General features: G+C 41.8%; 1 protein-coding gene across 1 annotated transcript in view; it reads left to right on the forward strand.

The window, feature by feature from the left end:
• The window catches only part of MAPK1 (mitogen-activated protein kinase 1), a 146,746-nt gene extending 123,866 nt beyond the window's left edge, over positions 1-22,880 (forward strand). Inside the window, exons 8-9 of the mRNA XM_077461641.1 lie at positions 5,261-5,388; positions 21,089-22,880. Coding sequence (XP_077317767.1) covers positions 5,261-5,371 — 111 coding nt within the window. The 3' untranslated portion in view covers positions 5,372-5,388; positions 21,089-22,880. The remainder of the gene's footprint in view (positions 1-5,260; positions 5,389-21,088) is intronic.
• Positions 22,881-23,416: the final 536 nt, after the last annotated feature.

A 23,416-nucleotide genomic window follows, 5' to 3' on the forward strand; every position in this document is an offset into this window, starting at 1 on the left:
GTGTGTTTACCGCTCCTTCAGGTTTTTCTCCTGCCGATCAAACTGCAGACCCTTCACTCCACAGTGCGGTTGCTGCTGTCCCGCAAGTGGCCATCGCTGCGCTTTTGCACGCGAGTTCTGGGCCTCAGTTTCACACTCGAGTCTTGCAGAGGGAGATCTTATCCAAATGGGACCAATCCCCGGCATCTCTGGATTGTCGGTTCCATGTGGGCGATCTAACCTGGTCTTCACTTCTTTGGTGGCTACGGTCCCAGGCTCTATGGTCTGGGAAGTAATTTCTTCCTCTCCATTGGATGGTGATCAGGACAGATGCCAGCGTGACTGGCCGGGAGGGAGTTTTGGGCTTTCGTTTTGGCCTAGGGCCTCTGGACGCCGGAGGAGTCCCGCCTATCGATCAGCTTTCTGGAGTTGCGCAAGATCAGATGCCTCTCCACTTGGTTGCAGCTGCTGCGTGGTCATCTGGTCAGGAGTCAGTCGGACAATGCCATGGCAGTGGCTTGCGTCAATCATCGGGGGGAGGGAGAGACTGACAAGGAGGTCTCACATTCTGCAGTGGGCAGAGCTTCACGTGCCGACTTTCAGCTGTTTGTTCCAGGCATAGAAAACTGACAAGCGGACTACCTCAGCCGTCAGTTGCTGGATCAGGGGGAGGGGCTGCTGCATCTGGAAGTTTTTCGTCTCATTTGCCTGCGGTAGGGCACGTCTCAATGCCTCCATGGATTCTGAACCTGGTGCTCTCAGTACTCCAGAAGCCACTGTTTGAGAACATTAGGTGGTGGTGTGCTTGTTGCTGTGTGGAGGTTTTTTTTTCTGCCTAGTCCTACTCCTGAAGGTGGCGACCCTAAGGTCAAGACTAAAAGTGCTGTGTCCGTCAATGAACTCAGAGAAAGGGATTTTATGGTGAGTAGAAAAAAATCCTGCCATCACAATTTATAGAGCATTGTACAACCCATGATTCAGTGCATTTTATGCGGCTTCTGGAGGATCCCATGTTCTGTTGCATTGAGCCTGTTAGGCATCCTACAGCTTCAAATAGCTTTTCACTACCATTTCACCTGCTCTTTAATATTGATATCTATCCGGATTGGAAGTCCCTGAGTTCTGACTTATTTTTTTTTTTTTCTCCTTTTTAGAGGTAATTGGTAAACGGGTAGTCTGTTTCCACTGTATGTGTACTAGTAATTCACCTCAACAAGCACACCATTCAATTGGTTTGGGGAATGCTGACCTTTCGGGATTTTGCTGATGGGCATCTAGAACCCCTCTTTAAATCTTTTGAATTGGCTGGTTTTACCCTTGGCGACTAATCTGTCTGCTCATGTTAGAATGTGTATTTTCTCTCAAAAGGGATCCCTCCACCAGCTGGATTGGTCCCCATTTCCTTGAACAAATCTCTGGAGCCTTATGTTTCAGTTGTGAGGACTTATTGCAAATATCTAAACTTGTGTATCCTTTTCATACTGATATCTGTATAACTGTACAGAGCACTTGGCTGTGTGCATGAAATGCTGATGCTGCATACAGGTAGATTTTACTTGTTTAACCTTTGGGGGTCTACTTGGTCTTGACATTGTTATCGGCAATTCCGTGGGTGGCAGGAGCGTTCTCTTCCCACAACACAGGAGGTCTATGGAGGGGTTCCGAATAATCACACCCCTCTACTTCATTTGCAGGTACTCAGAGCCCAAGTTCCAGAAACCAGCTAACACCTTTGAAAAAATACCTACTACATTTAACTTCCTGTAATCCCTTCCTGCTCTAAGCTCATGAACCAGTCTAACAGGTTTGTTGGCCTATACATGGAGGAATCTTTGCTTCTAAAACAATAAATGGTCTTAATGCCATTCATTATTTATTTAAAAATTAAAAATATTTATTTAAAAATTGCCAAGATAGCCATGGCAATACATTTCACCTCTTGATTTTTATAACATGATTTAGGGGGGAAAAAACTGACACTAGCATTTCTCAGCAGCTCTATAAGCCTTTGTCGAAAAAAAGGTGAAATAAACCCATATTGTAAATAAAAGGAAAAAATATCATTGGCAGATTGTGTAACATTCCAGATGAATATCAGTTGTCTTCTCAGACGATAATGAAATGCTCAGATTTAAGACGCCAATGTTTTCATCTACTCTTCTTCTATTCTGCAGAAAAGATCTGAGGCAAGTTGTGCTCATAGGTTTACATACCCTGGCAGAATTTGATTCCTTGGCCATATTTCAGAGAATATGAATGAGAATAGAAAAACATTTTTCACTTAGTGTTTGGCTGAAGCCATTTATTAATCAACTGTGCTTGCTCTTTTTAAAGCATAATCGCAACATAATCTACCCAAATGACACTGACCATAAGTTTACATACCCTGGTGATTTTGGCCTGATAACATGCAAGAAAGTTGACACAAAGGTGTTTGGCTATTGAAGGTAACCATCCTCACCTGTGAGCGGTTTGCTTGAAAGTGTGTATATGTATGTATATGTGTATATATATATCTGTGTATGTATGTATATGTATATATATATGTGTATATATATATATATATATATATATATATATATGTGTATATGTATATATATATATATATATATATATATATATATATATATATATATATATATATGGTCAGTGAGTTTGTGGACTCCTGACAGACCCTTGCTCCTTTCATCCAGTGCTGCACTGATGTTTCTGGGTTCTGAGTCATGGGGTAAGGAAAAAAAAATTGGCAGAGGATCTGCGGGAGAAGATGGTTTAAACTGTATAAATCAGGAAAGGGATATAAAAAGATATCCAAGGAATTGAGACTACCAATCGGCATTGTTCAAACTCTAATCAAGAAGTGGAAAAATGAGGGGTTCTGTTGAAACCAAACCTCGGTCAGGTAGACCAACTAAAACTTCAGTCACAGCTGCCAGGAAAATTCTTCAGGATGCAAAGAAAAACCCACAAATAACTTCAGGTGAAATATGGGACTCTGAAAAAATGTGGTGTGGCTGTTTCAAGGTTAGCAATAAGGAGGCACTTGAAGAAAGATGGACTGCATGGTCGAGTTGCCAGAAGAAAGCCATTACTATGCAAATGCCACAAAGTATCCTGCTTACAATACACCAAACAGACACAAGCCTCAAACCTTCTGGCAGTTTACAGTGATGAGACCAAAATTTAGCTTTTTTTCCGCAACCATGAACGCTGCATTTTGGAGATAAGTCAACAAGGCCTATGATGAAAGGTACACAATTCCTACTGTGAAACACGGAGGTGGATCGCTGCTGTGTTGGGATGTGAGCTACAAAGGCACAGGAAATTTGGTCAAAATTGATGGCAAGATGAATGGCGTATGTTATCAAATACTGGAGTAACATTTGCATTCATCAGCTGACCTCAATATCATTGAGCCACTCTGGGGAGATCTCAAACCTGCAGTTTATGCAAGACATCCCAAGAATTTACAGGAACTTGAGGCTTTTTGCCAAGAGGAATGGGCAGCTTTACTATCTGAGAAGATAAAGAGCCTCATACTCAAATACCACAAAGGACTTCAAGCTGTCATTGATCTTAAAGGGGGCAATACACGATATTTAGAACTGGGGTATGTAAACTTTTGATTAGGGTCATTTGGTTAGTTTCTGTTGTGATTATGATTTAAAGAGTGAAAAATTTGAACCTCGCACCAAAAAAAAATGAATAATCTACATACAAAGTGAAAAATAAAACTAAATCTGCTAACCCTTGTGCAAGAAAATCTAGAATAAATGTGATAAGTATGGTGAGGGGGGGGCGCTGGAATGGATATGTTACCACTACTCAGTGATAAATAACAATGGTGACTATAATTATTCACAAGTGTCAACTTGATTTCCCAATTAGAAATAAACTGAAATCGCCCAAATGTTTCAAAAAATCTAACGTACAGTGGTGCTATAAGCAGTAATGAAAGTCCAATCATAAAGATTTATAAAGTCCTATGCATGAACTTTGTGCGAACCTGGAAAAAGTGTTCTCTGTGCAAATTCCAATCCGAAGTGTAGATAAACACATGCAAAATAATTGCTTCCACTGTGAAAATGAACCACCTCCACCAGCTGTACTGGACACCCAAATGTGTTCTAAAAATGGATGTCTCCTTACCAGAAGATGTTGACCTTAATGGTTAGAAAAAGGTCAAATAAGCCTTGTGCAAGAAATTGCTTGCCATCATAACCAAAATGAACCATGTGGGGAATGGCCACCACGTCTCCACCAGCGATAACAGCCGGAGTGTTATGCAAGAAAGATGCAAACATCGAAATGGTGTAATCCCATTTTTTAATTAAAAAAATATAGAAAAAACAAAAAGCCAAATGGCTGCTTACATTCAGTAGTGCCTATGGCCGACACTGGGGCTAGTGTACTGGTAATTGCAATGGAGAATACACTCTGGTAATTCCTGGGCCTGCGTTCCACCGCTGACAACCAGAGGGACTGGAGGTGAGGTAGGATTGCGTAACCAGGCACGCCTCGACGTACGTTTCGTATCACGTCTTCAGGACGCCTCAAAAGCAGTGTTCAGTGTGAACGAGGGCTTAATGCATTGGCTTTGAGCTTTCAGGTTATATCTTTAAATCTTTTGCATACATTTTGTATTGTTTTAAATGGTAAGGATTTTAAAATTCTAAGGAATCTGTATGTAAAGGAATATAGGAGCTTCCATTGATCACCTGCTTTTTTTGGCAGGCTCCAGCACTAAGATTCTTATTTTTGTTTCACTAAGTGTAGGTTAAGGCAAAATGGGGGACAAATAAAATCTCAATATATTTACACATCTGCATGTTTTAGTTCTTTAAATTATGCAGGTATTGAAAAAAAAAAATGATGCGCCAGAAACCTTCTACCTTCCTCTTATACATAACACAGCTCTGAAGTTCTTAGCAAGTGGTGTCAGCCCTGCCTACTGAATTACAATGAGCACATCTCCTGCATCATCATATGGACATGCCTGCTCTTGGTCAGTGGTGAGGTATTGAAATAAAAATTACTCTGGAGCTTTTATCATAAACAATTCAACAATCATAGCTTCTATATTTCTTTTGTGACTGGTTCTTTTTAAACATGTATTAAATTGCAAGTGGTAGTCCTCATTGTCACAGGTTTCTTACTGTAGTTTTGAACCCTGCTGTAACAGTATAATTTGCGACCCCCTCGGACATCTTTATTGCTTGGTGATTAGGATTTATAGTTCCACAAGTGACTTTTTTTTTTTTTTCCCTCCTTTCTACTTTAGCCTGTTGCTGAGGCACCTTTTAAGTTTGAAATGGAGCTAGATGACTTGCCCAAGGAGACACTGAAGGAGTTAATTTTTGAAGAAACTGCCAGATTCCAGCCAGGGTACTGACCGTAAATTGACCACAGGTAATATATATGTAAGATCATTTTGTAATTAAATTGCAGGGGGGGTGTGTGTGTGTGTGTGTGTGTGTGTGTGTTTGGTGTTTTTTTTTGTTTTTGTTTTTTTATTATTTATGCAGTCCTGTGTTCTACACCTTTTTACGAATGTCTTCAGTGTAACAGATGCACAACAGTGCACAAAGAATCGATGACATGCAATTGCACCTGTACTGTCTTCACTCCTATGAATTTACATTACAATTTTTTTTGCTGGCTTGAAACTGTTAAATTGGAACTAAACCCCAAAAAAGATTTTCCGCCTCTTTCCCGCAATGCTATAGTTATATTCCCCACTGGCTACTATGATCTTCACCCCAAGCTACATCGGGGTGCCAGGTTTTAAGCCTCTGGACTGGCCATCAGGGGTGACATTGACTCACGCATGCACCTTGGAATCTTGCACTACCAGAATGTGATGCTGTGCATGCGCAGCTCAGTTTGCATTCATTAGACTGCGAGCAGGTAGGTAAGCGTCTTATTGTAGAAGAGCCTTAGCATGTGCCTTCTGCAGTAAAGAGCTGCTTGCGTCACAATTTTGTAAATTATGTATTTAGTTCCACTTGCGCGTGTTTGTATATGTATGTATGTAATGTATGTAATGTGTGTGTGTGTGTGTGTGTGTGTGTGTGTGTGTGTGTGTATATATATATATATATATATATATATATATATATATATATATATATATATATATATATATATATATATATATAGTATGTGTGTGTGTGTGTATATATTAATTTTTGCACAGAGCAGCCCAGATGCTTTTCTCGGGTTCCTCTTCGGTGCTCCTGGTGAGTGCCCCCACAGCAAGCAGTTTGCTATGGGGGCATCGGAGCTGAGCGACTGCTCTGCCTATCCATTCAGACACGAAGATGTGGTTTGGCCCTGCCCACTCTCCTGATTGGATACGTTTCAAAGCAGCGGGAGCAAATGGCGTTGCGATCTCAGGCAGGAGAGTCTCAAATGGCCAGTTTTACTCGTGGACATCGCTGGATATAGATAGGGCTCAGGTAAGTATTCAGGGGGCTGGGGGAGGCTGCTGCACACAAGGCTTTTTATCTTAATGCATAGAATGCATTAAGATAAAAAAACCTGACTTTACAATCACTTTTTAATGATACTTGTTATCTTATTGAAAAAAGTTTGTGCATTCTACAGGAATTCTTCCTGCTAGTTGAGAAGAACTGTGACGCCAGGTGGTTAAAAAAATGCATTAAAATGCATCTCCACCTTTTTTTTATACAAAAGAAATTTGGTAATTTCTAACAGCCTCCTTACTCCTCCTGTCCCCACTGCACTTATCTTGATTTACTTTGAATCATTCGTTGCCCACATCTGCTGGTATAATCAGTACACTTAGGGCCAGTTTACACCATAGAAATGCAGTCCGGGTGGGTTCCAGATGCTTTTCTACATGTGTTTTTGATGGGCTTCACCGCTTTTTCTTCACCTTTAAATAAGGACATGTGCCAGTCCGTTGTGAATTCCAGTGCATTTTTACTGTGTTCCAGTACAGTTCAGAAAAATGCATTTTTTTTTCTTTCTCTTACATCACGGGACACAGACTCAGTAATTACTGGTGGGTTATAGGGTATCACTAGGTGATTGGACACTGGCATACCCTAGTTCAATCCCCATATAACCCCTCCCCCTTACTGGAGGTACCTCGGTTTTTTCGCCAGTGTCTTAGGTGTTGGTCATAAGTAAAGATATGCTGTGCTGAGTTCCGCTGGAATATCCTTACTGGGGCCAGCTATGCGACCGGATCCATTCAACGTGTCTTTTCCAGACCAAATTGGATGGTACCCGAGCCTCGTGTCTGAAGAAACAAGATTTACCTGTAACTCTTTTTATTTTTTAATAAATAAATATATATATATATATATATATATATATATATATATATATATATATATATATATATATATACTTTTTTTTTTTTTTTTTTATAATTTTTTTTTTGAGAGCTGGACCCTGGGATCCAGTTTTTTTTTTTTTTTTTTTTTGCCATATACCTGGCAGAGGGCTTTACGGGCCCAGAACTACGGATCCCCCTATTCAAGGGGGCCCCAGTCTCTGAAGGTTTTTTTTCCTAATGGAGCCCACCATGAGAGGTGAAGATTGGGTCTGTTATGCAGACCCTGCTGCTGGATAAGGTAAGGGAGACTCCTCAAGAATTTTTCTAATTCTAGTAGGTTTTCTCCTTTTAAGTAAATGTATGCTATGCCTATAGTCGCCACCAGGGGCTGCCAAGAGCACATACCTTTTCATGCCTGACCTGTCTGCTTGATGTCCACACCCCATGCTCCTCCAGCCATGCTCCAGGAAGGATGAAGGTAAGGTTTTTTTCCTTCTGGGATTCTCCATCCACGGATTAGGGGGCTGAGACAGGCCTGGGCAGAGCGGTAATATACCCTGCCACCGTCCGCCCATTCGCTGCCATTGCAGCGGCTTTACATCCACCGGCCCTTCCCTCTCCCAGCCTCCCCCTCCATGCTTGCCAGCAGGGTTAGAGCCTCTGCTCGCGCGGGAAACACTCGTTTTTAAAAAACGAGTGGGGGGGGGGGCGGAAGTGGTCGGAGGGGGTGGAGAACTAGGCTACACAGGCTTTAAAGTGCACTCTTTCAGATGCACATAGCCTATGGAGGGAAACAGAGCTGACAGGCGCATGTGAGTGTGGGAGATACAGGCATTCCCAGGCAGCATTTACTGAGTCTTAACCACTACAATACAGGGCACTTTCGCCCCCTTCCTTCCCAGCCCAATTTTCAGCTTTCAGCGCTCTAGCGCTTTCAGTGACAATTGCGCAGTCATGCTACACTGTACCGAAATGAAATTTTTATCATTTTGTTCGCACGCATAGAGCTTTATTTTGGTGGTATTTATTCACGACTCCGTTTTTTTATTTTTTGCGATATAAGCGCAAAAAAGCGGAAATTTGGAAAAAAAAAACCAATATTTTCTTTTTTCTATTTTAAAAGAAATCCAAAAAATTAAATTTTGTCATAAATTTAAGCCAAAATGTATTCTGCTACATGTTTTTGGTAAAAAAAATTCCGTTAAGTGTATAATAATTGGTTTGTGTGATCACGGACATATGTACGCAAATGATCATGTACATATGTGTGCAGGTGATCACGTACATATGTGTGCAGATAATCATTGGGACATGTGATTTTAGTGGGACATATGTGGGGGACATGTTTTTATTATTAGGGACATGTTTTTATTATTTGGGGACATGTGTGGGGACATTGTGTTTATACTGTGTGGTGTGTTTACTGTGTGGTGTTTTGTGTGCACACTAGACTGGTGATCAGTGAGTAAAAAGCTGTAAAAAACATCTCATACTCACTGATCATCAGCTGGCTGCAGCGATCTGCTCTCCTCTCCTCAGCGATGACTTCTGTGTGAGGAGAGGAGGAGCCGATTGCCTAGCAACCGGCTGTTTGTTTACATCACATGACCACGGTGATTGGACATGGCCGTCATGTGATCAGGAGGGTCAATCACAGAGCCCTCCTGCCGATCTGAGATGCGCCGTGTCCGGGTGACACGGGCGCATCGGGATTGCGCCGCTGCGCGGGCGCGCGATCCCGCTACTTCTGATGGACGTTCCTGAACGTCCTATCAGGAGTAGACGGCTCCCACCCGGCCGTATATGTGCTTTGGCCGGGTGGGAAGTGGTTAAGTAGCAGTGGCAGTTGCTGAACTACAGGGTTCAGCAGTCAGTGCATTTTTTTGTGTGGTATCTCTACCTTTTGTTGCTTTGCACTATGGGTGAAAGGTACAAGTACCCCGAAGAATAGGGGCTCTAAGGGGTTCCCTTCAGGCTCTGAGGACCCCCTCTGCAGCACCTCCCCCCCCCCCCCTGCAGGACCCGGGAAGGCTGGCCAGGGAGAGCTGTCGGGCTCAGGGGCTGCAGCTGCTTTTGGCACTTCAGCCCTTGTACATTACACAGGAGGTTTTTTCCCTCAACCATAAATAGTTTAGAGGAAAGATTAGTGGCCTTAATCGCATTTTCACTCAGTGGAAGAAAACGCACTAGGCCCCCCTCTGTCACCCAGGACCCTCAGACTGAGGAACTCTGGGATAAAGGAGAGGAATCCCCCTCAGAGGATCGGGAGGAAACTGATGATTCCACTTCTGAGGAATCTAGTAGAGAAGGGCCCTCTTCAGCTTCTCGGGATGAGAAAATGTTGGTGCAAATTCTTGCTGGATTGGTCCGTTCCACGTTTGTTACCTGTACCTGAGTCAGTTATAGAACCCACTTTTTCTCTGGGTTCACTGAAACCTCCTCAAACTGCTCATGCTTTTTCTGTTCATGGTTTGCTGGAAAATCTCCTCTATTCTGAGTGGGATCACCAGATAATTTTTTCCTTCTAAAAGTTTTCTACACTTTATCCTATGGAGGAAAAATGTACTAACAGGTGGGGTATACCGGCAGTTGACGCTGCCATTTCCTCCGTAAACAAAATCCTGTCCTGTTGACAACGCTCAGATGCTTAGGGATCCAACTGATAAAAAAAATAAAATTCCTATTAAAAAATGTTTTTCTCCTTGGTAGGTTCAGTAGCACAACCTGCTTTGGCAGCAATTGGAGTCTGTCAATATTTGAGAGACCATGTTAAACAGGTGCTTAAAGCCTTACCTGAACAGCAAGCCCGGGGGTTAGCTAACCTTCCAGCGGCTCTGTGTTTTGCTGTTGATGCGATCAGATTCTATCCTTCAGACCTCTCGCCTTACGCTTGGATTGGTACACATGCGTAGAATCTTGTGGCTGAAAAATTGGTCAGCCGAATCACCATGTAAGAAACTCCTGGCGGGATTTCCCTTTCGTGGTGCAAAACTGTTTGGAGAGAACTTGGACAATTATATTATTATTATACAGGTTATTATTATACAGGTTTTATATAGCGCCAACAGTTTGCTCAGCGCTTTACAACATGAGGGCAGACATTACATTTACATTACAATTTGGTACAAGAGGAATCAGAGAGCCCTGCTCGTTAGAGCTTACAATCTAAAAAATATATCCAAAGGATCTCTAGTGGGAAAAGCACCCTTTTACCAGTCAAGAAAAGGAGTAAACGTCCCTCCTTTAAACGGGCTCTTCCTCCAGTGCCAGGTGCATCCGCCTCCTCCGTCAGGCTCTAAGGTTAAAACTCAGTCAACCCCAGGGACAAAAAGTGGGAGAAGGTCTTCAAGACAAAACACTAAGACCTCCTTATGAAGGGACGCCCCCGCTCACTCGAGTGGGGGGGGGGGGGAGACTACTAAAGTTCTCAGGGCTCTGGCAGGAGGAATTTCAGCACAAATGGGTGGTCTCCACAACTCTAGGTTACAAACTAGAATTTCGAGAATTCCCTTCTCCTCGTTTCCTCAGATCAAATGTACCCAGAGAAAAAAATCTCTCCTCCTAGCGTTGGAGCGACTATTGTCGCCAAAAGTTATCATGGTAGTTCCCATGCAAGAGCAGGGGATGGGGTTTTATTCAAACCTTTTCACGGTGCCGAAGCCAAACTGATGTCAGACCCATTCTAGATCTCAAAGATCTAAACAGATTTCTAGAGATATGGTCTTTTCACATGGAATAGATCTGATCGGTACTCTCCATCCTACAAGGAGAACTTCTGGCATCAATAGACATCAAGGATGCGTACCTGCATGTACCTATTTTCCCTGCTCATCAAAAGTTCCTGCGTTTCAAAGCTAGAAAAATGCCACTTTCAGTTTGTAGCTCTGCCTTTCGGGCTAGCTACTGCACCTCGGGTGCTTACAAAGATCTTGGCCCCTCCTCTGGCCAGATTAAGGGCCCAAGGTATAACGACTTGCTCTTGATAGACCGGTCGGTAGCCCGCCTGGACCAAAATTTGGTCACCACAATCCACTACCTGGAACGCTTAGGTTGGGTCCTCAACTTAGAAGTCTTCTTTAAAACCAGTAAGAAGAAGAGTATTTGGGTCTGGTCATAGATACAGCCCAGCAGAGGGTATTCCTACCCCAAGCAAAGATCAGTGCTATGAGAGAACTGATTCAGGTAGTCGGGGCAAAGAGGGGTCCTTCTATTTGTCTTTTGTATGAGGTTGTTGGGGAAGATGGTGGCTTCATTCAAATTCGATGCATATCGGCAGTCTTCATTCCAGGGGTAGAGAACTGGCAGGCGAACTACTTGCCGCCAGCAGTTCGTGCCAGGGAAATGGTCTCTCCACCCTGATGTCTTTTTGGCCATATGCCAGAGATGGGGGGGTGGTCCGGATGTAGATCTCTTTGCGTCCAGGTTAATCAACAAGGTCGACAACTTTGTGTCAAGATTGAGGGGTCCTCTTGCATGCGGGACAGATGCGTTGGTTACTCCATGGCATCAGTTCTCTGATTTATGTGTTCCCTCCTATTCTGCTACTGCCAAGACTGCTTTGCAGGCAGGAAAAGTTGGTGCTTCTGGTGCCCCAGCATGGCCCAGAAGAGCTTGGTATGCAGAAATAGTGAAGATGGCGGTAGGCCCTCCTTGGACCCTACTGTCCCATCCAGACCTGCTATCCCAGGGACCGGTATTCCATCCTACCTTACAAACGCTAAATTTAACGGTTTGGCTATTGAAACCCACATTCTGAAGAATCGCTGGCTTTCGGACCCCGTGATATCTAGCTTGATGCAAGAAAGCCAGCTTCCAGAATGATTTATCCTAGTCTGGAAAGCATGTCTCCTGGTGTGAATCCAGGGGTTGGCACCCCAGAAAATGTCATAGGCAGAATCGTCGAATTTCTGAAAAATGGGTTAGAGATGAAACTGGCCTTGAGTACCATCAAGGGCCAAGTCTCGGCCTTATCGGTTCTGTTTCAACGTCCACTTGCTTCACATTCTTTGGTCCGAAGCTTTATACAAGGGGTAACGCGCCTTAATCCTCCAGTTAGGAAGCCTCTGAACCCCTGAGATTTGAATTTGGTTCTGTCAACTTTACAGAAGCAGCCTTTTGAACCGATACATCAGATTCCCTTAGTTCTGTTGACAAGGAAAATAATTTTTCTGGTGGCCATTTCTTCTGTCAGAAGAGTATCAGAATTAGAGGCCCTCTCTTGTAAAGAACTGTATCTGATGATGCACAAGGATAGAGTGGTGTTGCACCCTCATCCTAGTTTTCTACCGAAGGTGGTCTCAGGTTTTCATCTAAACCAAGATATTGTTCTGCCTTCCTTTTTTCCAAATCCCTGTTCTACGGAAGAGAAGTCACTACATTCTTTGGATGTAGTGAGAGCAGTCAAAGCCTATCTGGAAGCGACGGCTCAGGTTTGCAAAACTAATGTTTTGTTCGTATTTCCAGAGGGTCCTAAGAGGACAGGCAGCATCAAAATCTACCAATGCTAAATGGATTTGGCAAGTAATTCAAGCTTATGGTTTGAAGCAAAAGATTCCGCCTTTTCATATCAAGGAGCACTCCACTAGGGCTATTTGTGCTTCGTGGGCGGTGCATCACCAGGTCTCCATGGCTCAAATCTGCAAGGCCGCAACCTGGTCATCAATCCATACATTCACCAAATTTTATCAGGTGGATGTGAGAAGGCAAGAGGACTTCGCCTTTGGGCGTAGTGTGCTGCAGGCAGTGGTACAGGGTCCTCAGGTCTGAGTACACCCTATGTTGTGGGGTTCCCCTCCCCTCAGATAGCATTGCTCTGGGACATCCCACCAGTAATTACGGAGTCTGTCCCGTGAGAAAATAGGATTTTTATAACAGCTTACCTGTAAAAATCCTTTTCTTTTGAGGTACATCACGGGACACAGAGATCCCTCCCCTCTTCTTATACACTTATATTGCTTTGCTACAAAACTGAGGTGCTTACAGTAGGGAGAGGGGTTATATGGGGGATTGAACTTCCTGTCTAGGGTGTGCCAGTGTCCAATCGCCTAGTGATGCTGTATAACCCACCAGTAATTACTGAGTCTGTGTCCCGTGATGTAGCTCAAAAGAAAAAGGATTTTGCAGGTAAGCTGTTATAAAAATCCTATTTTTTATTTTTTTATTCTGGAACGCGCTCAAACTAACCGCACTGGTGTGTACTATGCCATTTAAAACCTATAACCTACCATCCATGCGTTTTTGATGCAGAAAACCTACTGGACTGCATGCAGTGTGAACTGGCACGTAAAGTAAGTCTGTATACTGCTCCAGAAGCTGTGCAGCTGCATAATGTGTAAAAATGCACACGGTCACTGATCAGTGCAGTCGTGCCAGCTCACAAAAGAGGGTCTTTTGTCCTAGAAGTAAGCAGACACTCATTGGTCAGCAGTGGCACATGACTGTGATGACCTATGAAGGTGACGTATTGAACACATGCTGCTACACAGCTTCCGGGGCTGTGTGTGATTTGGTATACCAGATGTGGATGATTCTTAACAAATGCAGTGGAAACAGGAGGCAGGAAAAGGCTGTTTTTCTCTTCTAAACTGGGTGAATTTTGATCCGTCTATAGCCATTTGAATCCTCTTGAATGGGACTGTTGGTATATTTTTATGCAAACCGCAATTGCACCTTGCCAGCTGCAGCACTGATCAGTACTGCAGAGGAGTCCTGCTGTCAAAATACAGTAGTGCAGCGCAGGTGGGTGTGGATTGGGGAGAATCCATTTATTTTAGATCTTTTGCAAAGCTTCAGCACTAGCATTTGACTAGAATCCCTTAGGGAAAGCTCTGAGGTAGTTCTATAGGTTCACCGCCTGTAAATTTTTATTTTTTTTTTTTTTTTTTTTTTTTCCTCTCAACCCGGTTTGTAAAATTCCTTATTGTGCAATGCACAATAACTGATAGCAACCTTGAGATAAGGCAGGCTGTTACAGCAAATATACTTAACATAGACATAAACCTAACCACTAAAATCAAATCAATTTCAATAACTTAAAGTGGTTGTAAACCCTTACAACACACTTTGACCTACAGGTAAGCCTAGATTAAGGCTTACCTGTAGGTCCAAGAAATATATCCTAAACCTATACGGTTTAGGAGATATTTGCCTGAAGACAGGCACCGCTGTCTACGGCGCAGGCGCACTGAGCGTGGCATTCTCAACGACGGAGCTGCCGTGCGTGTCGGCTCCCGTGCGCATGTGCGGAGTGGCGTCATCACCGAATGACAGCGGCAGAGCGGCGAGACCCACAGAGAAGATGGATGCACCGGACTACAGGGGACCGCGGTGACTTCGCTGGCTCCTGTGTCAGGTAAGTGACACATAATTGACTACTATGCGATGCATAGTAGTCCATTATGCTTTGCCTTTGCAGGGAATGAAAGAGGAAGTAAACTCATCAGGGTTTACTTCCTCTTTAATCTGTAATGTTTGATCAAAATACCAGAGCATTGCCATGCAGTGGCATGCATATAGATGTGGCCGCAGAGGGCGAAGGACATAAACAGCACAAAAATGCTAAAATGAAAACCATATCTTGTAATAGCAGTTTTTAATAGCTGTGCTTTAGCAATCTAAATGTTGTCCAGTTGTGGTTTAGATCTACTTTACATAAAAAACCCCTTGCAGATAAACTGATATGGAGTCCTAGAACTGAGACTATACCATTCCATTTTTCATCTTTAACTGATGGGAAGTTGCAATTAAGTGTTTCTTGTTCATCACATGTTGATCTTTTTGGCACCAGCAGGAGCAAAATATGTAGGAATGTGGAATTTAGTGGCAGTATGATCTGTGTGGGCAGAACAAACATGGCACAATATCTAATGACAAGGACTTGGGTTTGGTGGGTTAAATATTTGGGCTGTGAAAGTTTAATGTAATTGAGGTAAAAACTAAAAACAAAGCTGAATGCTAGAACAAAAAGCTTTATATTGCAATTTAAAAATGTCTCCATTATTCATTGAGGGGCACAGGATTTCATAAGCAGTTTGGGTTATACTGCTGCCTACAGGAGTTTGGGACATTTATAAATTGAAAAGTTGAAAGCCAGACTCCATATATTACCTTCAACCTGCTTGCCTTGATTTGTCTGTCCTAATCCCTTTCCCTGGCATCCTCAATGTTTAAATGACCCTCCTTAGAGAGGGTTGGCTTTCTGGACCATGCAGCTAAAGCTATTCTGTGGGGCCCAACAAGTGCAAGTTTCAGCCTGATCGGGCCTTGAAGCTGTTTGGTGTTGGTAACTAGATTGTCCATTGACCAGTAAAGAATTCTACACCCTGTGGTCTATGGACCGTTCCCCATTAAGTGCTTCTGGGATGTTGACACCCTGCTAACATTGGGGCTGATTTACTAAAGGCAAATAGTCTGTGCGCTGCAAGTGCAGTTGCTCTAGATCTGAAAGAAACATGCAAATAAAAGAAACATAACAGCAATTTTGCTTGCACATGATTGGATGATAGAAATAAACAGAGCTTCCCCTCAGATCTAGAGCAACTGCACTTGTGGTTGCAGTGCACAGTATATTTGCCTTTAGTATATCAACCCCACTGTCTCCCTTACATTTGATGGTCTTCTGTAGTCTCTAGTCTGTCTGTGGTCTTATTGGTATCTGGATTTAAAGATGAGCCATCCACACAGTCCCTATGGATCAAGAAGTCTCTGGCATGACATTTCAATCTCTTGAGGTGACTGGGTTGGTCTCCACATTCCCTCTAACCCCCTAAAATTGAATGCGCCTGTGATATCACAAAAAGCAGTGGTACCCAAAAATCTCTGGTGACACTTTATATAAGCCTTCGCAGTTTATCAGTTTGGAATTAACTATGAGCTCTGGTGCTAGAATTATTGCTGTCACTCAGACATTTGAGGCAATATCTCGCGTGTCGCATGAGCTTCATTTACATACATATGCACACCCTGGGCATGTGTTTGTTTTTGTTTTTTTAGTAGCAATATTAAATCTAAAAACATACATTTTATTATATTGCAGCTTATCAATTCTTAGATGGCTGCATTTGTTTTTTTAGGCTTTCTTTTTCTTTCATCTGACAATCCAGCCAGTAAAGCTGCTTTTTATTATTTTTTTTATTTATTTATTTTTTTCCAAAAGAACAAGCTCTCTTCCAGATCAGTTTACATGGCTGAGACAAACTATTTGCCACCAACAGGGAGGCTTACACTGGGGGGGCACGCCAAGGCAAGCCCATACATCGATCATGTTTTTCATCCAGCAGGCTGAACGAGAGCGACAGACCCAATTCCCCCAAACACATTTGAGTAGGATGGAACATGTGGAGATGTAGTATAGTATTCTGACAGCTGGGAGCCTTAAGTAAACAAAAACTGTGTTGCTGGCTATAGCTGGCAGCATTGAGTGGAAAAAACCTGACAGGCTGGCTGTACACAAGTCGATCAAAGATCTTCAGCCTCCCCACAACTACACCAGCAGCACTTGTAGAGCTGCCGTGGCAACAGGTATATACAAAATAATGGAGATAGATAGTAAGCCTTAAAGGAAGAATGTAATGAAACAAATTTATTTGTTTACCCTTTGGACATATTTAACATTATTAATGGTTACCTCATCAGGTTCCAAACTGTTATAGCTTCAAACATTTCTCTGCAATCTGCAGCGTTGTTTTCTTTCAAAATTAATGCAATACAGCATCCTGCAGGCCTACTGAAAACTGTGTACAGAATTTCCCAGAAATGTAGTTTCCTGCTTTTCTGATTGGCTGATTTTTATTTTTTTGCCAAGATGCAAGTCAGATTTTATGCAGCCTCTACAACAATTTTTTTTTGAGGTCATATTTCTATAGGGTTAATTACTTCTAATAGGATGCTAATTAATGATGAATGTATCACTCCCATACAGATTCACTCTACACACAAACCTTTTTCTTCGGAGCAAAAACTGCTAGGTATCTGCAAAAAAGTTTGTTAAAAGCAATCTCTTCTAGGTGATTATACATTCCAGGGATTTTTGTAGATTATGGCAGACTTGCCTGTCATATGGTGTCGTCCTCCAGCGCAGCTCTAGGACCGATCAGGCAGGACCCCGGCGCTTTCATCTTTGCCTGGTCTTCCTTCTGGGTCCCGTGCCTTTGGGCACTTGATAGGCCACTCCCGCGCATGCGCTCGGGAGTCACATCACCGTGGCATGGCTTGGGGGCTGTAAATGTTCTAACATGAGTGAACATGACAGCTGACAGGCAAAACAGAAGAGACCAATAGGGTCTCTTCTGTCATACCCTTCCTGTCAGCCATTTGATTAAAAAAACTTCCACTTTAATTGGTCCTTCCAAAATACACTAAAGTCTTTATAGTAAGAAAAAATGATGGTAGAGCCCACCATCCTTGCCACCCTCAAATTTTATTTTTTGGTTAATTCTTTTTATTGAATTTTTAAGAAATGGTAAGGTTACAATACAGAGCCTATTGGGCATACATACCCAGACTTTTTTAAATCAAAAACAAGACCAAACAAGCGCACAACTAAAGTAAGTGGCAACCAAAAGCGTAAGATAACCTCACATGATACTTCTGGTATGTTTCAAGAATGACAGGAAACTCTCCCACAGCATACTATATTCTAGGATAATAAAAAGCAGGTTGGCACTAATTGTGGGGGCATTTCCATTGAGACGACAGTATTACCTTACCACCCCCCCCCCCCCCCCCCCCACTCCGTTCAAATGTTCCATACCTAAAAGAATTTGTCAGGACATCCTCTAGATTCATATGTAAATTTGTACAATGGTATAATTTTATTAACAATGGACTTCCAGAAGTCTAAGGCAGGGGCCTGAGGAGATTTTCATTTTAAGGAGTATAGACCTAGGAGCATAAAATGGTAACAAGCCTATCAAAGTTCTCATGGCCCTGGAGATGGCTAATAAGTGGACCAGGCCTAATATACAAACATTGATGGGTATGGGTACTGAGATGGTAGTAACTGAATGCACCTAGAAATTCTCAAAAAGCGTGCAAGAAGGTGGCACGGTCTTCCGAACAGAGCCAGCATGCAGATGAGTGTGAGGGAAACATTTTATGTAATCTTTGGGGAGTGAAATTGACTTTGAAGAATTATAAATTGTATTGATCTATCCCTGGTGGAAACCAGGTGTTGAATGGGTTATTCCCAATCCTCTGAATCCAGCTCCAGGAACTGTGTGCCAAAAGAACAAAAGATGATCAAGGTCATCGTGTATAGTGGTCTAAAGGGCCTTGAAAATGGTGGAGATAGGTTTGCCACCCTCATTTTAGAGCAAAAAGTTTGTAGCAAAAACAACCTTGACATTATGTTAAACGTTCATAGGGTGCCACTGCTAACTCATAGTGGGCACCTCCAAGTTATTACTGCACAGCTTTCCTTTTCAGCATGTCCAGAACCCCAGGCTCTGCCCAAGGTAAATGACACCTAAATTCTGTGCCACACTGTCGGCCAGGGATATTGCCCATCAGTGATGGGTAAATAGGGCATGGTCATTCTCTCATGCATGTAGTTGGAGATTTGTGACCGAACAGGAGGCTCCTGATGATAAAATTGCTGTCTAAAAACATCAAGCATGCTTTAAGAATAAAGATAAAACTTGGCTATGCTTATAAGCTACCAATGAGTCATTACATTTGCTGTAGAAAGATTTGAATCTTAAGTGTGTTTTTACAAAGAATCTCTATCCGTGCTTTAGTAATACATGGAATTTTAAAAATAAACAGTAGGTTACTAGTTTAGAGACGACGCTAAGCAGGGCAATAACTTTTCTGCAGGATGTGTAAACCTTGCAAAAAGATCTGAACAAATGAATCGTGTGGGCAATTACATGGCAAATGAGGTTTGTAATGTAAAATAATGCATTTGGGTGGCAAAAATATGAATGCAATCTATACACTGGGGGAATCTAGGATTGAAAAATATCTGGGGGTAGATAGGTTCAGCAATGGCATGCCAAGTTGCTGCTAACAAAGCAAACCGAATATGGGCATGCATTAAAAAAAGGGGATTAACTCCAGAGATAAAAAGATAATTCTCCCGCTCTACAAGACTCTGGTCCGACCGTACCTGGAGTATGCTGTCCAGTTCTGGGCACCAGTTCTCAGGAAGGATGTACTGGAAATGGAGCAAGTACAAAGGAGGGAAACAAAGCTAATAAAGGGTCTGGAGGATATTGGTTATGAGAAAAGGTTGCAAGCACTGAACAACTTCTCTCTTGAGAGGGGATATCATTTCAATTTACAAATACCACAGTGGTGACCCCACAATAGGGATAAAACTTTTTAGTGGAAGGGAGTTTAACAAGACACGTGACCACTCATTAAAATTAGAAGGAAAGAGGTTTTACCTTAAACTACGTAGAGGGTTCTTTACTGTAAGAGTGGCAAGGATGTGGAATTCCCTTCCACAGGTGGTGGTGGCGGGGGGGGGGGGCTTCGATAGTTTAAAAAAACGATTTGATAAACGCCTGACCACAACATACAGGGATATACAATGTAATACTGACATATAATCACACAGTTGAACTTGTCGTTTTTTTCAACCTGGCCTACTATGGAACTATCTTTATTGGCAACCAAAAGATGTATGTGTGCACAGCCAGCTGACAAGTCATTTATACCCAAAGAAATAAAATAATAAAACAAGCCTAATGCTATCCAAAATATCTCTGTGTGAATTGTAGCTATTTTTTTGATTGGCATGAGATGGAGTTGAGAGCACCTGTTTTGAGCACAGCAAGGGAGTTGAGAGCTTTTTTTTTTTTTTTTTTTTTCTCTTTTAAAATAAGCATGTCACACTTGCCTGCTCTGTGCAATGGTTTTGCACAGAGGAGCCCCGATTCTCTTCTTGCAACCCCTGCCAACGCTTCTCTTCATCCCCGCTCCACGAGTGCTCCTATAGCAAGTGGCTTTCTCTGGGGACACTTATGCAGGCTTGCTTCAGAGCTTCACTGTCTATTGACACAGCAGGACTCATCCTTACCCCCCACTGCCTCGTCACAAGCTGTGATTGACAGCAGAAAGAGCCAATGGCTCCTGCTGTTGTGTCTGAGCCAATGATGAGGGAGAGAGCCTTTGCTTTCGTGCACATTGCTGGATCAAGAACAGGCTCAGGTGAGAATAAAGAGGGGGGCTGGGGAAGGACCGGCAGAAGGTGTTTTACCCTGAATGCATTAAGGTACAAAAAAATAAGATCACTGTTATCATTCTATTTATACACAATCATGCAATTTGGTCTTTTTTAGATTGCACTGTGTGCTTGTCTCAAGTTTTTTTGTTTGTATCACCATGCAAAATGTAAATGTATATTGCAACTCTTCCAGTTTTAAATGTGGCTTTTGAGGAGAAAGGTGTTGGTGTAAATGGCTTCTTCTGTATTGGTAAAAAAACAGGCCAGCAACAAGACACGGCTGTTTTGTAATTTTTTTTTTTTTTTTTTGCGCTGGTCTGTGGCCACCATGTATGGTTAGGGGTTAAGCATGGGAACCTCCATTTCTGCCTCTACAAGAGAAAAAAAAGATAAGAGGTTGCTGTGATATTACATAATGTTACTTTTATGTATGTGTTCTGTGTAATGACCATAAATAGAAGTGTCTAATTCTGTTTAACCTGTATTTCAAAACTTGTACAATCCACTTCATAAATGTTTGGAAAAAAGTTTATGTAGTCTTGTAAAACTAATTGCTAGAATTTGTTGCATTTAGAGTGAAATAGGAATTGTGTTCTGCTACTGCATTAAAATAAAATATTGTTTTTCTTTTAAAGGGAAAGGCTGTGAAGGACTTCATACTCCGACATCTGTGTTCTTGACAGTTCTTCCTCCTTGGCCATGTCCTGTGACCCATCTCAGCTTGTCCAGTCTAACTCCTTTGGGCCATTAAGGAGGGCGGTTCCTGGTAGTTGTGGCTTTTTTATGCTTCTGATGAATCTTTCAATCTGGAGAAGTGTTCTTGACACTCCTTTCGTAAAGCCCTTTTGCAGTGTGGTACAGCAAGCACTTGCTGATGACCGTAAATAACTGCTTGTAAATTTATTTTCTTTTCGTTTTTCTTTTTTTTTTTTTTTTTTTTTTTTTTTTTTATAAATAGTTATTTCCCATGAAGTGGACAGTGTCCTGACTTTTACAGGCTTTACATATTCTGTTGAACCCATGTTACTGATGACTGTGGTAACTGGCATTATTTTTGTTTTTCTTCTTTTTGGGAGAGTTATTTCTCTGGGCACTTTAAATCAACAGAGAGCTCAATTTACTCACACATATCATTTTAAATCCATTGCAGTTAGAAGCTTGGCAAACCTGGTGGAGATCATTGTATAATATCCAGGTTTTCTCTGGCATGTAGCTGAGCTGTGTGAGAATTTTTAACCATTTATGTGCTTGAGGGACCTGATAGATACAAATCCTATTCATAAAAAAAATCTGCTTGTACATCAAACTCGATAGCAACAAAAAAGCTGCTGCAATATACCATTTATAATATATATAAATATATATACTTCTATATCTGTAACTTGGGGCATTGTGCCATGCATTGGCCTACATAGGTCTGCGTGTTTCATGTATGGATGAGTTGGAGGAAGAAGAGCTTTCATAGGACAGAAATAAAGCAAGCAAGTGAAACCAAAATCTCATACCTTTTTATTTTCAGTTGGTGTTGGCATGAGGCCCCACATATTGACTTAAAAAAGGCATGCCAGTGCTATTTCTAGTGGAGCCATGTTCACTGAATGTTTTGACGCTTAAGGGTAAATTTCCCCATACATAAAATATCCAGAGTGATGGTTACCATACTGTAACAAATACTGTATCTAGTTATTGGGGATGCCAATGTTCTCAGCAATCCTCCCCCCTGCCCCCACTTTCCAAGATGGAAATACATCTGTGTATAAAGCTAACCTTTCTTTTTTTCTGTCATGCTGGAGCAGCAATCAAGCACTAAACTCTTTTAAATTGTTAAACATTCTTTTCTTTTCTGCAAGTATTTGTTCTTGGAGTTGTATTCTGTGGAGTTTTAGATGTTCTGTCCCAGTGCAGTGCCTCCTACTTTTTCCTCACTGCTCTTTGTGGTGAAAGATTTGCCTTGTTCCAGATGACCGTGCCCTCGCATGACTGTTAAGCTTTTCTGTGCAAAGATTGTCTAAGTGCCACATGCCTATGATTGATTGGATTAAGATATCTTACCTCTGAGTTGTTTAAATGAAATCTTATCCTGTAACCTTCATAAGGATTATGAAACAACTCTGTTTTAAATACCCTTCCCCACCCCTTCTCATGTCTATTATAGCAACATTTATAGAGACTTGTTGAACTGCCTAGGAACATGAGCAAAAATTGCACTTGTAATTTAAAAATAAATTTGAAAGTCTCCATTAAACTTTTTTTTTTTTTTCTTCTTTTTGAAGTTTGCTTAGTGGGTCAATTTCTGTGATGTGGGTTATGTAAACATTTTACAATAATATTGGTGAATGGGATTAATTTTATTTTGCATATCAACTGATCAGACTAACCACTTGATAGATCAAATGCTTATGTCTTATTAAACAGTTGTGCACGATATTTTCTGTAGAGCGTATACTTTTTAAATAGTCGTCTTTATTGATAGGCAGTGAAATGCTGAGCCTGACAAACAGTTTACATGAAAAAGGGATTGATTTGCTAGGGCGTTAGGCCTGCTTCACTTGCCTTATTTCTTATTTTATTTTAGTGTTTGAGGGAACCATTATAGCCATACTAGATCTTCACCGGTAATTCCTTTCATGCCCAGTACCTGTGATTTGTTGTTTTATTAACATGACATACTGATGATGATGGATTTTGATCTATGGAGGCAGTTTTTTTAGTCAGATCTTGATAAAAGGACTCTGCCTACGTTTCTTAAGCAAACTTATGTTTTCTAGAATTCCCGATCTCCAACATGACACCAAAACCCTTTTTAAGAAATGTTAACTCTTCACCTTGCATTTAAAAATGAAGCAAATGTTTATCTATGCACTGACAAAATTCACACTTTTTTCCCTTTGTGAGTGTAATGCATGGATAGTTTAGTCATAATAATTGCATCAGGGAAAGAAGAAGCCATATGTAATTCTAGA

This window comes from Lithobates pipiens, unplaced genomic scaffold (genome assembly GCF_037356315.1).
Source record: "Lithobates pipiens isolate NorthernLeopardFrog02 unplaced genomic scaffold, aLitPip1_a1.2 Scaffold_3, whole genome shotgun sequence".
In the NCBI taxonomy this organism is placed as follows: Eukaryota; Metazoa; Chordata; class Amphibia; order Anura; family Ranidae; genus Lithobates; species Lithobates pipiens.